The sequence below is a fragment of the Nannospalax galili genome, unplaced genomic scaffold (genome assembly GCF_000622305.1).
Source record: "Nannospalax galili isolate Female #2095 unplaced genomic scaffold, S.galili_v1.0 scaffold218, whole genome shotgun sequence".
In the NCBI taxonomy this organism is placed as follows: domain Eukaryota; kingdom Metazoa; phylum Chordata; class Mammalia; order Rodentia; family Spalacidae; genus Nannospalax; species Nannospalax galili.
Genome location: NW_008343207.1, coordinates 1758559 through 1774237, shown reverse-complemented (window position 1 = coordinate 1774237; position 15679 = coordinate 1758559). Strand labels below are relative to the sequence as shown.

At 41.4% G+C, this 15679-nt stretch overlaps 1 protein-coding gene across 2 annotated transcripts in view; it reads right to left on the bottom strand.

Moving 5' to 3' along the window:
- Sbno1 (strawberry notch homolog 1) overlaps nt 1–15679 on the bottom strand; it is a 74947-nt gene that overhangs the window by 50949 nt on the left and 8319 nt on the right. The window contains exons 2-5 of one of the 2 annotated variants that reach the window (XM_008839294.3): nt 11195–11326; nt 9344–9448; nt 6593–6905; nt 814–914 (exon numbers count right to left, since the gene is read on the bottom strand). In XM_008839294.3, coding sequence (XP_008837516.1) covers nt 814–914; nt 6593–6905; nt 9344–9448; nt 11195–11326 — 651 coding nt within the window. The remainder of the gene's footprint in view (nt 1–813; nt 915–6592; nt 6906–9343; nt 9449–11194; nt 11327–15679) is intronic. The other variant, XM_008839295.3, reaches the window with a different exon arrangement.

The following is a 15679-nucleotide window of genomic DNA, read 5'->3' as shown; positions in this document are numbered from 1 at the left end:
CAGCACCCACATGGCAACTGAGAACCATCCTTGACTCCAGCTCAAGGGGGATTTGGAAGCCCTCGTCACCTCTACAGCACTGCATGACACAGGTGCACTCACATACATGCAGGTAATACACTCATACATATTTTTTTTAAAAATTATGCAGTTAACTTAGCTAGAACTTGGGAGGCAGAGGCAGGCGGATCTCTGTGAGTTCAAGGCCAGCCTGGTCTACATAGTGAGTTCCAGGTCAGCTGAGGCTACAGGGAGACCCTGTCTCAAAAACACAAAAAAAAAAACACAAAAAAACAAAAACAGAATTATGCAGTCTAGTCCTTATGGAAACTGACTGTACATACACAATACCATCCAGAGATGTTTTTTAATAAGCATACAGTCGGCTGACCTGAGGTATATAGCACCTCCAAAGCTGAAGGAAAAAAACTGTCATTAATAATTCATACTTACATCATTACATGATTTGACAACTCATAATTAGCCACGTATTTGGGTACAATCCTAAAATGAACATTGTTATTAAAGACTTTATGTTAACTCTACACTGTCTTTTTTCCTGATCAGGTAAGATTAGTAATTAAAAAAAAACATCTTTATATGCAGTACCACCTCCCTTTAAATATGCAAGTATCAGCCACCCCCCCACACACACATTTAGTGGGTAGACCTTTACGTAATAAGGTTCAAGTTCCCCCAGTTTTGTAATTAAGTACCTCTACTCAAAGTTTTCCAAGGATTGTTCTAATGAACTTTTAGTCAAGTGCACTGTCCTATTTCACGAAAATATTAATGCAATTATTTGAAACTCACCATGGTGGGGGAAAAACTCCTCATCTTCATGTCATTTATCCAGATCCTCGCTACTTCTTTATTAGAAGACTCTTTCTTTACTGCACCATTGCTTACATCAGCTGCAGGGGGAAAGTAGCTTACATTTTAAAACAAATCTTTATTTTCCAGTAGTTTAAGAGTTCAGTCAAGTTTACTCATTTCATAAAAGGGCATCAATTTGTGTACTGCTAAATTAAGCAAAACCATGAAGACAATCAAAGTTGTATGTTTTTATGCAACAATTAGCTTTAGAAGTAACTCAGAAGAAAATGTGTGCATGGAAAACATAAAAAAAAATTATGGGGGCTAGAGAGATGGCTCAGTGGTTAAGAGCACTGCCTGCTCTTGCAGAGGACCCGGGTTCGATTCCCAGAACCCACATGGTAGTTATGAACCATCCTTGGCTCCAGTTCCAGGGGAATCTGAAGCCCTCTTCTGACCTCCATGGCAATACACTCATACACATAAAAATAAATAAGTAAAATTTAAAAAAACAAAAACAAAAAAACCCCCACACAAATCAGGGGCTGAAAAGATGGCTCTTTGGATCCCAGCACCTACATGGTGGATCACAGCAGACTAACTCCAGTTCTAGGGAGATCCAACATCATCTCCAGCCTCCTCCAGCACCAGACACACATATGCACACGTGTACTTGGAGGCAAACATTCATACACATAAAATGAAAATAAATTTTAAAAAGAAAAACAAAACATGAGGTAAGGGAGATGGCAAAAAGTACCTGCTGCCCAAGCATGAGGGCCTGAGTTTGCATCCCCAACACCTATAGCACCTATATATACTGCAACACATATCTATAATCTCTCAGCCAGGGAGGTAGGAGGATGGATAGCCCATCAAGTGAGCTCCAGATTCAATGAGAAAGCAAGCTTGTCTCAAAACATAAGGTGGACAGGGATTGAAGACGACACCTGATGGTAACACATCTGGCCCCTACATGTACATTCTCAGCAAGCGCGTGCACGCGCACATGCGCACGCGCACACACACACACACACGTACGTTACAACCACAAAAATCAAACCCAACTAATTCGGTGGTGTTTACTAAATTTTCAAGGTATAAACTATTCGTAGAAGAAAATCATTTATGAACTCCTCATTTAATGCCTGTCCCCAGAATAAAGACCCAAATAGTGATTTTTATTGTTCTACATGGGTGCTTAAACTTTTTAAACCATGTACCAGACATGGTAGGACATGACTTTAATCCCAGCACTCTGGAGGCAGATCTCTGTGAGATCAGGGCCAGCCTCGTCTACATAGCAAGTGCCAGGCCAGTTGAGGCTTCAGGGAGACCCTGTCTCAAAAACAAACAAAAAACACCAACTAATACAAAAAACTAAAGCAAGAAAGCAATGAGCATCTGTGAGGGGAAGGCAGAAAGATCAGAATTTCAAGGCTATCCTTATCTATATACCAAGTTTAAGTTCAGCTTGAGCTACACGAGACCGTCTCAAAAAAAAAAACATAAGGAAAAACCCTTAATACAAATTAACAATAAATCTAGAAACAGAACCCTAGAATCGAAAGCTGTTGAGAGTGGGGTATACAGTGGGGAGGGAAACAGAATTTGTCCAGGGTTCAAGTAACCTGTCTCCAACTATCCCTGAAGCACTCCTACTACCAGGATAATTAAGATCACAGTTTGAAAATCAGTACCCTTGGGCTAGGGAGATGGCTCAGGAGGTAATATGTTTTTCCCACAAGCCTAACAACCTGAGATTTACCCTATAGAACCCACTTAAAAGTGGAAGGAGAGAACCAACCCCACAAAGTTGTCCTCTGACAGCTACATGCTTTCTGTGGCACACATGCAGATATAGACATAGACACAGACACACGCACACAATTAGACATGCCCACAGCATACACACAGAAAAAAATTAAAGAAAGAAAAATCAGTGCCCCTAAGAAAGAGGAAGGCTGGGTATAGTGGCACATGGCCTTTAATCCCAGCACTGTGGAGGCAGAGGCAGGCAGACTGTTGTGAGACAGAGGCCAGCTTAGGCTACAGAGCAATCTCCAGGGCAGCTGGGACTATAGAAAGACCCTGTCTCAAAACGATTGGGAGGAGGGCCCCCCTGGAGAGATAGCTCGGTGGTTAAGAGCACTGACTGCTCTTGCAGAGGACCCGGGTTTGATTTCCAGCACCCACATGGCAACTGTGAATCGTCCTTGACTCCAGTTCCAGGGGAATCTGAAGCCCTCTCTGACTTCCCTGGCATTGCATGACACGGTGCACTCACATACATTCAGGCAATACACTCACACACATTAGAAAAAAAAAAAAAAGATAGGAGGGGAACAGGGAGTAGGAAGGAGGGCAAGCCACTGCGAACAAAAGCACAGCAGGACTGATCAATTTGGAAGACCTGTCACTTGGATTCCAAATGAACAGAACCCAATAAAATCTCAAAAAAAAGGAAGGAAGCCAGAAGCCACACAATACATTGTGGAAGAAATCAGTTGTGTCTTCAGCGTTTTAAAGAATTCAGTGAGATCAGAACCAAAAAAAAAAAAAAAAAAAGGTAAAGGACCAAAAGTTCCAAAGAAAGCCAAGTCCATACAGCTTAGAGGTAGAATTGCTGCCTACACTTTTATATCCCCTTCTGAAAAGGAGACCCTCTCCCATAAAAATCAGGCTTGGCATTCATTTATCTTCAGCATCACTATCTTTCTTTTCAGGTCTATTCTAGCCCAGCAGAGTTGCCCAGGATTCCATTCTATGAAACTCTTGATTTGCACCCTTAATCTTTTACAAATGACTACAGTGACTTCAGGAGAACTTATAATATAGATACTATCCACTCGGTCAACAAGTTTACCCTTCTGTTTTCTGCTTTCAGCCTTCCTTGGGATGGTATACATTTTCCTCCCTCAAGTTACACTGGCATACAGTGATGTGAGGGAGAGAAGGCTCGGGGCTTCTCAGAGGCATCTTCATATAAAGGAGGCTGGTTTCCTCGCTAAACTTAAGAATGAAAAGCATCCTCTAACAACTACTGCTCATCTTATGTGTTCAGGAGCCACTCCAGATTCTACCTGCAGTGGCCTGGTCAGGGCTACCATCCTATGCTGCAGAAGGAAAAAGAAATCAGTCCTAACTCCCTTGAGTATCTAGCTGCCAAGATGCGATTAGAGCAGGACTAGAACCTTGCGTATAAAATACCACAGTCATAGGCACACCAGGGGATGGGCCCAAACTCAAAAAGATTATTTAAAATGTTGAGCCAGGTGTGATGGCCCACACCTGAATCCCAGCAATCAGGAGGCTCCTGCCCCACACAGCACCTTTCACTTCTATCTGAGTTCAAGGCCAACCTGGTCTACATAGTTCCAGGTCAGCTGGGGCTACAGGGAGACCCTTTTTAAAAAAAAAAAAAAAAAAAAAAAAAAAAAAAAAAAAGTTTAACAACTGTCACTGCAGATAGTTTTATATCCTCCCACAAATACTTTTTATTGCTCATTCCTTTAGACACCCAGCCCTATACTTTACAAACACAGCAAGATTACAACATCTAAACAATCAAATCTATTTCAAATCTAACTCCTCTATATCAGGCATAAAATGTATTTTCCCCAACTAGAAACAAAAGAAGCTCTCTGGAAATAGAACTATTCAAAAACCTTTACCTCATGAAGTAGCACATACATACCAGTGTACAGTGTCAGGCACAATCCTTGCAGCTGCCTATGCTTAACTTTCACCTTAGCCCTCTGTCCCCAAACAACCCCAACAACAACAACAAAAAAGGATAAAATAAGGTAGAAAAAGGAAGATCAGAAGTTCAAGGTCATCCTCTGCTAACACAGTGAGTTCCAGGCAGGCCTGGGGTTGCAAAAGACCCAGTCTCAAAATAAAACACAACCAAAGCAAACAAGTACACATCTCTGTCCAAGAATTATAAAATACAACAATGGGTGATGCAGAAGATAACTGAAGCCAGAGTCAGCCCAGCATGGGATTGTAAAGTAACAGGAGCTAAGATAGTCTTTAACTCAACAGAGGAGGGAATGAAAGACTCGATGCTACAGGTCTATAAAACATTATGTCAAGCTGGGCATGGTAGCGCATGCCTTTAGTCTCAGCACCCCAGAGGCAGAGGCATGTGGATCTGTGAGATTGAGGCCAGTCTAGTCTACATAGAGTGTTCCAGGACAGCTGGGGCTCCAGGGAGACCCTGTCTCAAAAAGACCAAGGGGGGGGGAAAAAAAAATCCCCAGTATGTCAGGCATGGTGGTGCATACCTATAATCCCAGTAGTCAGGAGGCTGAGGCAGGAAGACTTCTGAGAGAACACACAGCCTGAGTTATACAGTAAGACTTTCTCAACAATAAATCTTAACACTACAGTGTGAAACATTTGAAAAGGGGGAGAGTTAATTCTATTTTACCCCTAAAAAGTTACCTTACTATACATAGTAACTAGGAAACTTCTCTGAATAGTCTATTTAAAACTGCTCCTAGAGCTCAAAAGAAGAAAAAAAAAAGAAAAAGAAAAAGGAGACAGTTCAGTTGGTAACATGCTTGAGGATTTGAATTTGATTCCCAGAACTCATGTTAAAAAAGCTGGGTGTTGAAGGGAGTGTCAGCAGTGGTTTAAACTTTGTTAAAAGTGATAGTATGCATACTGGTTGTTCCAAGTGGTGTTTTAAGTTATGATTGGTATTGATTGATAGATCTGTTCCTAGATATACAGATATATTGAAGATAGGAAACTTGTAAAACTACTCTCAAGAAACGAAGAAGCCAATGACCCCCAAAGCCATTAAGGTCATGGTGGAATTAAGTATCCATTTAAAGCCTGCTCTAGAGGCTGAAGGATAGCTCAGTGGTTAAGAGCACTGACTGCTCTTACAGAGGGCTCAGGTTTGAGTATCAGAACCCACATGATGTCTAACAACTATCTGTAACTCCCTTTCCAGGAGAATCCAAAGCCCTCTTCTGACCTCCACCGGCAATATACTCACACACATAAAATAAAAATTTTTTAAAAAGCCTGCTCTGGCTGGGTGTGGTGGCACATGCCTTTAATCCCAGCACCCTGGAGGCAGAGGGAGGCTGATCTCTGTGAGTTCAAGGCCAGCCTGGTACTGAGTTCCAGGCCAGCTGGGGCTACAGGGAGACCCTGTCTCAAAAAGACCCTCCCCCCCCAAAAAAAAGCCTGCTCTATGGGGCTGGAGAGATGGCTCAGCCATTTAGCTCCAGTTCCAGGGGAATCCAGTTCCCTTTTCTAACCTCCATGGCATTGGACTACACAGGTACAACTCAGCTACATGCAGGCACTACACTCATACACATAAAATAATAAATAAAATATATTAAAAAAAAAAAGGCCTACTCTAAAACACAGTCCCAAGAACACCAGCAAGAGCCTTTCGAGAGCATTCATTAGAAATGTCAAAGCCTAGGCCATTCTGCATCAGATAGAAGTGTAAAAGCAAGGATTTAAACAAGCAAGGAAAATGTTAACTGGCTATTCATAATACTGAGAAGATGTCATGGAATGAATGAATTCCACACACCTCATTTCCCAGCTTAATACTCTATCAATGCCTCCAAAGTTTTGCTTTCCTTAAATTGTGTAAATACTGTAAAGCATACAAAACGAGACATCCCCAACTCTTTGGAAAAACCAATTAAGTTCTTTAAAAAAAAAAAAAAAAAAAAAAAAGCACAACACTTCAACATAGCTTTGTGGAAGACAAAGTTGAGACTACTGAAAACAGACTTACTAGCTGCAGTTGCAACTGGCTGTGCAATGTTAGCAGGTGGCTTCAGTTTCATCAGTTCATTAAGACTATTATTTTTTAGTAAATCCTTCAGTTGAACTTGGTCTTTTGAAGGAGCAGGGGCCATGGCATTTCGTACTGCTGGTGCGGAGACTGAAGGGCGTGTGTTTGCAGTGGTCTGGATAAACTTTGTTAAAGTAATGGTTTGCCTATTGGTTGTTGCAGGTGGTGTTTTAGTCATGACAATTGTAGATCCCAAGGTTGGAAGTTGATTTATTTGATTCAGCACAAATGTTGTAGTGGATGGAGGCTGCTGCTAAAAAAATAAAACAAAACACTTTACACAATGAAAAACACTTTTCACTCAAATAGTCTCTATCAATAAACATAGTAAACCATTTTAAAATCTAAAATTAAAGACTAGGAAGATGCTTCAGTGGGTAAATGATTCACATGCAAGCATGAAGACCTGAGTTCACGTAATCCAAAATCCATGCAAAAGGCAGGCGCAGTAGTGAACATCTGTAATCCCAGCACTCCCACAATAATCAAAATGGAAATAAAGCAAAGATTCACAGAAGTTTGTGGCCAGCTAGCCTACTGTGAGCACCAACAAAAAAGAGACTCTGTCTCAAAAGGGCAGGCTGTCTCTGACCTCCACATACACGCTATGACAATACATGCACACACATACACACACGCATACGCATACACACACACAAATGTGAAACTGATTTTATTCTTGCTTAACTAAGGAGTACTTTACTATGATTATCTTTTATTTTCTTTAAATAGTGCTTGAGGCTTGCTTGGCCTTTTTTTCTTTTCTTTTTTGGTGTTTTGGAGACAGGGTCTTACTGAAGCCCCAGCTGTCCTGGAACTCACTATGTAGACCAGGCTGGCCTTGAACTTACAGAAATCCGCCTGCCTCTGCCTCCAGAGTGCTGGGATTAAAGGCCTAAACCACCACCCCCAGGTTTAATTTAGCCAGCAGAAGCAGGCAGACCTCTGTGAGTTCAAGGCCAGCCTGGTCTACAAAGCAAGTTCCAGGTTAGCTGGGAGACCCTGTCTCAAAAAGACCAAAAAAAAAAGTCTTTCATTTTTTCACATCTTTATTTCATTGGGTGAGGGAAAGTACACACATGCCGAAACAAGTGTGTGCAAGTCAAAGAATAGTAGTTCTCTCCTTCCATCATATGACTCTGGGGGGTGGGGATGGGGTGAAGTGAGAAGAAAAAGGTTGGTTTAAAAAAAAAAGAAAGCTGGGCGTGACCTGTGGTCCCAGAATTTGGGAAGCAGAGGAAGGCAGATCTCTGGGAGTTCAAGGCCAGTCTGGTCTACATAGTGACTTCCAGGACAGCTGGGGCTACAGGGAGACCCTGCTTCAAAAAGACAAAATAATAAATGAATGAATGAATGAATGAATAAAGTGCCCAGGGTAGTGACTCCTGTCTATAAGATCAGTACCTGGAAAGTAAAGACAGACTGAAGAGTGAAACAAAAAGTAAAGCCAACTTAAAATTCTGTATGTGGCTTTACATTCACGTAACTATTTCTCCATGACAGGGTTTTTTTGTTTGTTTTTGTAGTGTTGGTGATAAAACCCAGGGCCTGGGACATACTAAGCAAGTTCTCTATCACTGAGCTATATAGCCTTAGCCCGTTTCCATGACTCTTTGAATAAGAATCTTCTGAATTGCTGTTTACCACTTTAAACATAAACTCAAACTTTTTTTTTTTTTTTTTTTTGGTCTTTTTGAGACAGAGTCTCCCTGTAGACCCAGCTGGCCTAGAACTCATAAGCGATCTGCCTGCCTCTGCCTCCCAAATACTGAATTAAAGGCCTGACCAGCACACCTGGCAAACATAAACTCAACACAAATTGACAAATTTTAACCAGTTTGTCTAATAATTTTTTTGTTGTTGTTGTTCTTTTTGAGACAAGGTCTCCCTGTAGCCCCAGCTGGCCTGGAACTCACTATGTAGACCAGGCTGGCCCTGAACTCACAGAGATCTACCTGCCTCTGCCTCCCTGGGATTAAAGGCATGCACCACCATGCCAGGTTAGCCAATAATTTTATACCACTAGACTTCAGTTAATAATTACCATATTTAGGATAAGACCAAAGGAATTTTACAAGTAATGCACAATCATAATCACATTAAAATTCTATCATACCGGCATCCATGCCAAGAACCCTTTCTTAACAACTGCATATATTATCTCTTATGCTTCTCAATAAAGTTTGATTTCTATACTAAAAAAAAAAAAATATTCTATCATACCAACTGACAAGTCAGAAAAAAGAAATATTAAGTGGTGATTTCTATATTCCAATTTTTTGTAATTTACAATAAACTAAAATTGTTTTGCTCTAATTACCTTTTGATCAACACAAGTTTCAGGAGTAGAAGAAATGTTTTCCCAAGGAGAGAACAGTAGAATACAGATAAATGGGGGAGGGCGGGGAGAGCACAGATAGGTTGAGTGCTCCCTAGCATACCTTAAGCTCTAGGTTCAACACCCAGCACCACGTAAACTGGGAGTGGTGGCATGCACCTAGAATCTTAGTGTCTGGAATATGGAGGAAGGGGGATTTGAAGCTCCAAGTTACCCTCAGTTACACAGACAGATCAAGGCCAGGATAAGGTAGAGATGATGTCTTAAATAAATTAACAAATAAATAAATGACTACTCTTTTGCTACTGCCCTAAACAATTTTAGAAGTAATGCTAAATGTGAGTAGCTCTTACCCTCACATTTAACAGTGCAGGAGTAGGTACCGTCTCTGGTTCTTGTTTAACAGGAAGAGCAGCTTCTGTCTCCAAACCTAGTTCTAATGCATTAATCGGCACCGACTAGAGGGAAAACAACAGAGAAAGAGAAGACAGCAGTGAATTCTGTTTCAAGAACAACAGCTGTGCTTATTAAAACAAAACAAAAAATTCAGAATTAGGTCATATTTCAATGTCAGAGTACGTTCACAATATTTTTTTTAATGTGTGTGAGTGCAATGCCTGCATGTAGGTTAAGTGCACCCATGTCATGCACTGCCTGTAGAGGACTGAGGAGGGCAACGGATCCCCTGGAACTGGCATTATACGTGGTTGCTAGCAACCATATGGGTGCTGGGATTCGAACACGGATGTCTCCAAGAACAGCCAATTCTTGGAGCTATCTCTGAGCTATCTCTCCAGCCCCAATAATATAATAGTCTTGGCAAGCATAAATTCTCTACAAAGCTAAGCTAACATCGGAACTTTCACTTTCAGCGAATGTGAATGGTGAAGTCATACACACACAAAAATCCCAGTAAAGAAAAAGACCTACCGAGCATGGTGGCACACACCTTTAATCACTTTAAGCACTCAGGAGACAGAGGCAGGCGGATCTTTGTGAATTCGAGGCCAGTCTGGTGGACAGTGAGTTCCAGGACAGCTGGGGCTACAAAGAGACCTTGTCTCAAAAAAGACAACAACAACAAAAAAGACCTTCATGATCTTCCCTTAAGAAAGCTAAGCAAGCCAGAGTGTGGTACACTCCTTTAATCCCAGTACTTCAGGAGGCAGAAGCAGAAGAATCTCTGTGAGATTCAGGCCAGCCTGGTCTACACGTTGAGCTCCAAACTGTGGATACAGGGAAATCGTATCTCAAAAACCAAAACCACAACCCATCCTCAACAAAAGAGGCTGAACAATGTCTTAATTTTTATTGCAAATACAGTGTACTTAATGAAAACAAATAGCACAGGGCATAGTGGCTACCACTTTTAATCCCAACAGAGGCAAAGGCTGGCAGATTGTTCTGAGTTTGAGGCCAGCCTGGTCTACAGAATGAGTTACAGGCCAGCAAGTTACAAAGTGAGATGAGACTCTGTATTTAAAAAAAACATTGGCGGGGGGGGGGGGGGGGGGGGGTGTTGGAGAGATGGTTCAGTGGTTAAAAACATTGAATGCTGTTGTAAAAGACCAGGTTTGAATCCCAGTACCCACATGGCATCTTGCATGACATCTAATAACTGTCTGTAATCTGATACACCCTCTTCTGTCCTCCTTGGGCACTAGATGATATGGGTGCACTTACATACATGCAGGCATAACATTCATACACATAAAATAAAAATAAAAACTATTATAAAAATTTTAAATTAAAAAAGCATAAAAATGACATGTATATTTAAATTTTATTTATTGTTATGTGTATGAGTAATTTGCCTGCATGTATGCATGTGCACTGACTTCTCTTGCAGAGGACCAGTGTTGGTCACCAGCACCTAAGGCAGCTAACAACCAAACTCCAGTTCTAGGGATCAGGCACCCTCCTCTGTCCTCCATGGGCACTGGTACACATAAATGGAGACAAACACTCTTGCACACAAATTAAATGAATGAAATTTTTAAAAAAGATTTATTTATTTAAAAAATAAGGTTTAATAATGTTTACTTCTAAAATGGAAATCACAGGGCTGGGGCTCAGGGGCAGAGTACTTGCCTAGCATACACCAGTTCCTAGGTTTATTCCCCAACAAAAAAAATACTACTAATAACTAAGTAAAACAAATTGCAAATTAAGAAGACATTCTGGAGAATTTGGAAAAGTCTTACCTGTTGAACTGAAGGGGTAGGAGTTGGAGTTGCAAGGCCTCCATCACCACCATCGATATCAAAGAGGTCATTTGGACTAATCCCACTCTCGCTCAAGGCAGCAAGCAATAAATCTTGCCCTGGTTCCACCATCTTTAGAACAAAATATTAATTATTAATATGAAAAAGTGAAAAATACTAACGCTTCTCTAAATAGAAACAATTCAATATTTTCTAGCACAGCCATTCATTGAATATTTATGAAGAACCTGCTACGTGTTAGGAAAAGAGATGAAAGAGAAAACAGTCTTTGATTCCAGAAAGTTCACACTAAAACGAAAGGACACAGAAGCACAGAATTCAGAGCAAGTCTCTGCCTATCACTTCTTGGCCCTTTGACGAAGATGAAGTGAAGAGTGTGTATCTACAAAACCCTATGAAATCAAAGAAGGAAAAAGTGAACTTTGCAGAGATTCCTAGGAAACTGACAATAGAAAAGTGCCAGGGGAGAAATGCCCGGGACAAGAATCTTCTCAACACTCCATTCAAACTCAGGAGGCACTCCTGCATTCCCCAAGAACTACATTGTATCAACAGAAAGGGGCCCAGTAGGAGATAAGCAAGTTCTGTTCCATGGCTTCATCCACCCTTCCACAGAGCACAGGTCACAACAGGGTTTTCAGAGAGAGGACTGCTTAGCACAGTGCTTTCTGATTTGGAAAGATTACTCAACAGCAGTGTGGAAGCAAGCTGAGGGGGTCATAGTAGACTAGTATCAAGAAGATACCTGTTAAAGTAGGCCAAGAGAAAAATGATGTGTTGAAATTGCAGTGAAGTTAAGAGGAATGGGTTCCAATGTATTAAAGAGAATATATCAGATCAAATTAAAATGTAGAACAGTCCATGCATTAGTTAATGGTGCACGCCTTTAATCCTAGCACTAGGGAGGCAAGAGCAAGTGGATCTCTGTGAGATTTGAGGCCAACCTGGTCTACATAGTGAATTCCAGGCCAGCTTGGGCTACAGGGAGATATTGTCTCAAAAAGACACCAAAGATAAATGAATGAATAAAAACAAAAGAACAGCAGAAAACAAGAGAGAAAAAGTATAATTTTACAGAGGATTAGTGTTAACAAAAGAATGAAAAAAAAAAAGGACAGAGGTTGAGCCCAGAGGAGTTGTACGGAATTGGGTATAAAATTAGGAGCAAGTACGCAGTTTTTAGACTACAGTTTTCTAACTATACAAACCAAAATATTATACCACCAAAATGGATTTAAAACCCATCTTTCGGGCTGGAGAGATAGCTCAGCTGTTAAGAGCATCAACTGCTCTCACAGAGGACCCAGATTTGATTCCCAGCACCCACATGGTGGCTACAAACCATCCTTAACTCCAGTTCCAAGGGAATCCGAAGCTCTCTTCTGACCTCCGCAGCACTGCACAACACAGGTGCACTCACATACATGCAGGCAATACACTCAAACAATAAAAAAAATATTTTTTAAAAACCCATCTTTTTTTGGTCTTTTTGAGACAGGGTCTCCCTGTAGTGCCAGCTGTCCTGGAACTCACTGCCTCTGCCTCCCAAGGACTGGGATTAAAGACATGCGCCACCACGCCCAGTTTTTTTTGGTCTTTTTGAAACAGGGTCTCCCTGTAGCCCCAGCTGTCCTAGAACTCACTATGTAGACCAGGCTGGCCTAGAAAAAAACCCATCTTTTAAAAAATGTTATTTTGGAGCTGGAGAGATCGCTCAGAGAGGCTAAGAACACTGACGGTTCTTGCTTCCAGGTTTGAATCCCAGTACCTATGTGGAAGCTAACAACTGTCTGAAACTCCAGTTTTAAGGGATCCAATGGCTTCTTCCTATCCTCCTTGGGCACAGAACATGGGAACACTTACATACATACAGGCAATTAACACATAAAATAATAAAAATTATAAAATTTTAAATGTTATTTTTATTTTATGTGTATGAGTTTTGCCTGATGTATGTAAGAAGTGCACCTGTGTAGTACAAGGCCTGTGGAGGCCAGAGAAGGTGTCAGATTGCCTGGAACCGAGCTATTGATGGTTGTGAGCTGTCATGTAAGTGCTGGGAACTGAACCCAGGTCCTCTGCAAGAGCAGCCGGCGCCCTTAACCACTGAGCCATCTCTCCAGCCCAGATTTTTACCAATCTTATGGGGGGGGGAATATGTTTTATATATATAAAGCAGATCTGTTTTATATAGACTTTAAACTGCCTCCCATTTAAATTTTTCTGAATTATAAATACAAATGCTCTTGGGAGAAGTTTTTCTCAGAAAACAAATTGTATGTGACAGAAATCACACACTTTGGGGCGTGGTGGCACATGCCTGTAAGTCCCAGCACTTGGGAGGCAGAGGCAGGCAGATCCCTGTGAGTTCAAGGCCAGTCTGGTCTACATAGCGAGTTCCAGGACAGCTGGGGCTACAGGGAGACCCTGTTTCAAAAAAAGGAAAAGAAATCATATACTTTGAGCTAGTGCATTTGTTCTCAGCCTGTGTGATACAATGACACATTAGTGTTTCATGATGTCCTACAAAGAGGGTTACAGCCAAGAGCCTTCTTATACTCAGGACTGTTCAGTGAAAGGCAGTTACACAGAGAAAAACCCTCAACCAGGTCTATGTCACACAGGTTTGTATATCATTTAGACATTTCTAACAGCAACATGAGCTTGAATTGAAAACCATATAACCTGACCCAAACTGAAGACAGAACCACTATTATAAAGATGAAAGAGAGATGAATAAACACCAAGATTTCTCCCTAATTTTTCAGAGAAAGGAAATGAAGTGCAAGAAAACCATTTCAAGCAGGAAGAAAGGTTTGGTAAGGAAACTCAGTGACTATGTTCCATAATCTGCCACAACATCAAGCCCCTCACACATCATAGCAGCCTGGAGTGAGACAGGTGGATGTCAGTTAGAACTGAATTCAGCTCTAGAAGCTTAAATTACTGCAAGTTAACCCAGACAGAGAGGGATGCAAATTTAGAGTCCAGATAGCCCAACCCCTCTAAACTCATGGGTTCTCTTTCTAATGAATAGATAAAATTAGCCTACAAAATTGTGATGCTCTATTTTGGAGTCAATGTTGGACTGAGAGTGAAACAGAAAGGAAGGCCCAGTGTGGTAAATCACTCCTTTAATCCCAGCACTCAGGAGACAGAGGCAGGCAGATCCCTCTGAGTTCAAGGCCAGCCGGGTCTACATACTGAGTACTGGGCCAGCTGGGTCTATAAGGGAGACCCTATCTCAAAAAGGCCATAATAACAAAATAATCAAAAAACTGGAAAGGAACCAGCAGTGGTGCTGCACATTGGAAATACCTGTTTTGGGGAGGCTGAAGCAGAAAGAAGTATAAATTTGCTAGGCCAGAATGGGCTGCATGCCAGAACACATCTCAAAAACAGAACTGGATGACAGAAGTGACATATAAGAAAAAATGTTCTGGGGCTGGAGAGATGGTTCAGTGGTTAAGAACACTGATTGTTCTTGCAGAAAACCTGGGTTCGAATCCCAGCACCCACACAGCAGCTAACAACTGTCCATAACTCCAGTTCCAGGGGATCCGACAATCTCTTCTGTCTTCTGCGGGCACTGCATGACACGGGTGACTTACCTACATGCAGGCAATACACACATACACATAAAATAATAAATAAAATATTTTTAAAAAAGAAAAAATGTCCCAATATATACTTAAAACATGGTCCAGGGAGATGGCTCAACAGGCAAAGGTGCTTGCAGTCAACCCTGAGTTCAATCCCTAGGACCCAAATAGTAAGCTGTCCTCTGATCTTTTCATGTGCCCCAAGGTGCCACTCTCATCATGCTACTGCCACCACCACCACCAAAATAGATAAATGTAAAATAAGCTCAGTGAGGATGAATAACACTGAGGAAAAAAGAAAGATAACTGTAAAATAAAAAAGTCTGTGCTATGGGGCTGGAGAGATGGCTCAGTGGTTAAGAGCACTGATTGCTCTTGCAGAGGACCCGGGTTCGATTCCCAGCATCCACATGGCGGGTACAAACCGTCCTGAATCCAGTTCCAGGGGAATTTGAAGCTCTCTTCTGACCTCCGCAGCACTGCATGTCACAGGTGCACTCACATATATGCAGGTAATACACTCATACACATAAAATTTTTTAAAAAATTTTACATTTTATTTTTTAATTTTTTTTAAATGTGTATGCATGTATTGCCTACATGTAGGTAAGTGCACCTGTGTCGTGCAATGCCCACAGAGGACAGAAGACCCAGGTTCGAGTCCCAGGACCCATGACAGTTAACAACTGTCCCTAACTCCAGTTCTAGGGGATCAGACAGCCTCTTCTGTTCTCCGCGGGCATGCACTTACATACATGCAAGCAATAAATAAAAAAATAAAAATAAAAAATAAATAAAAAGACACAGCATGTTCTAAAGAGAGGTGAAACAGTCCATCCTGTAGGGAAGATCTTTTAAAAAC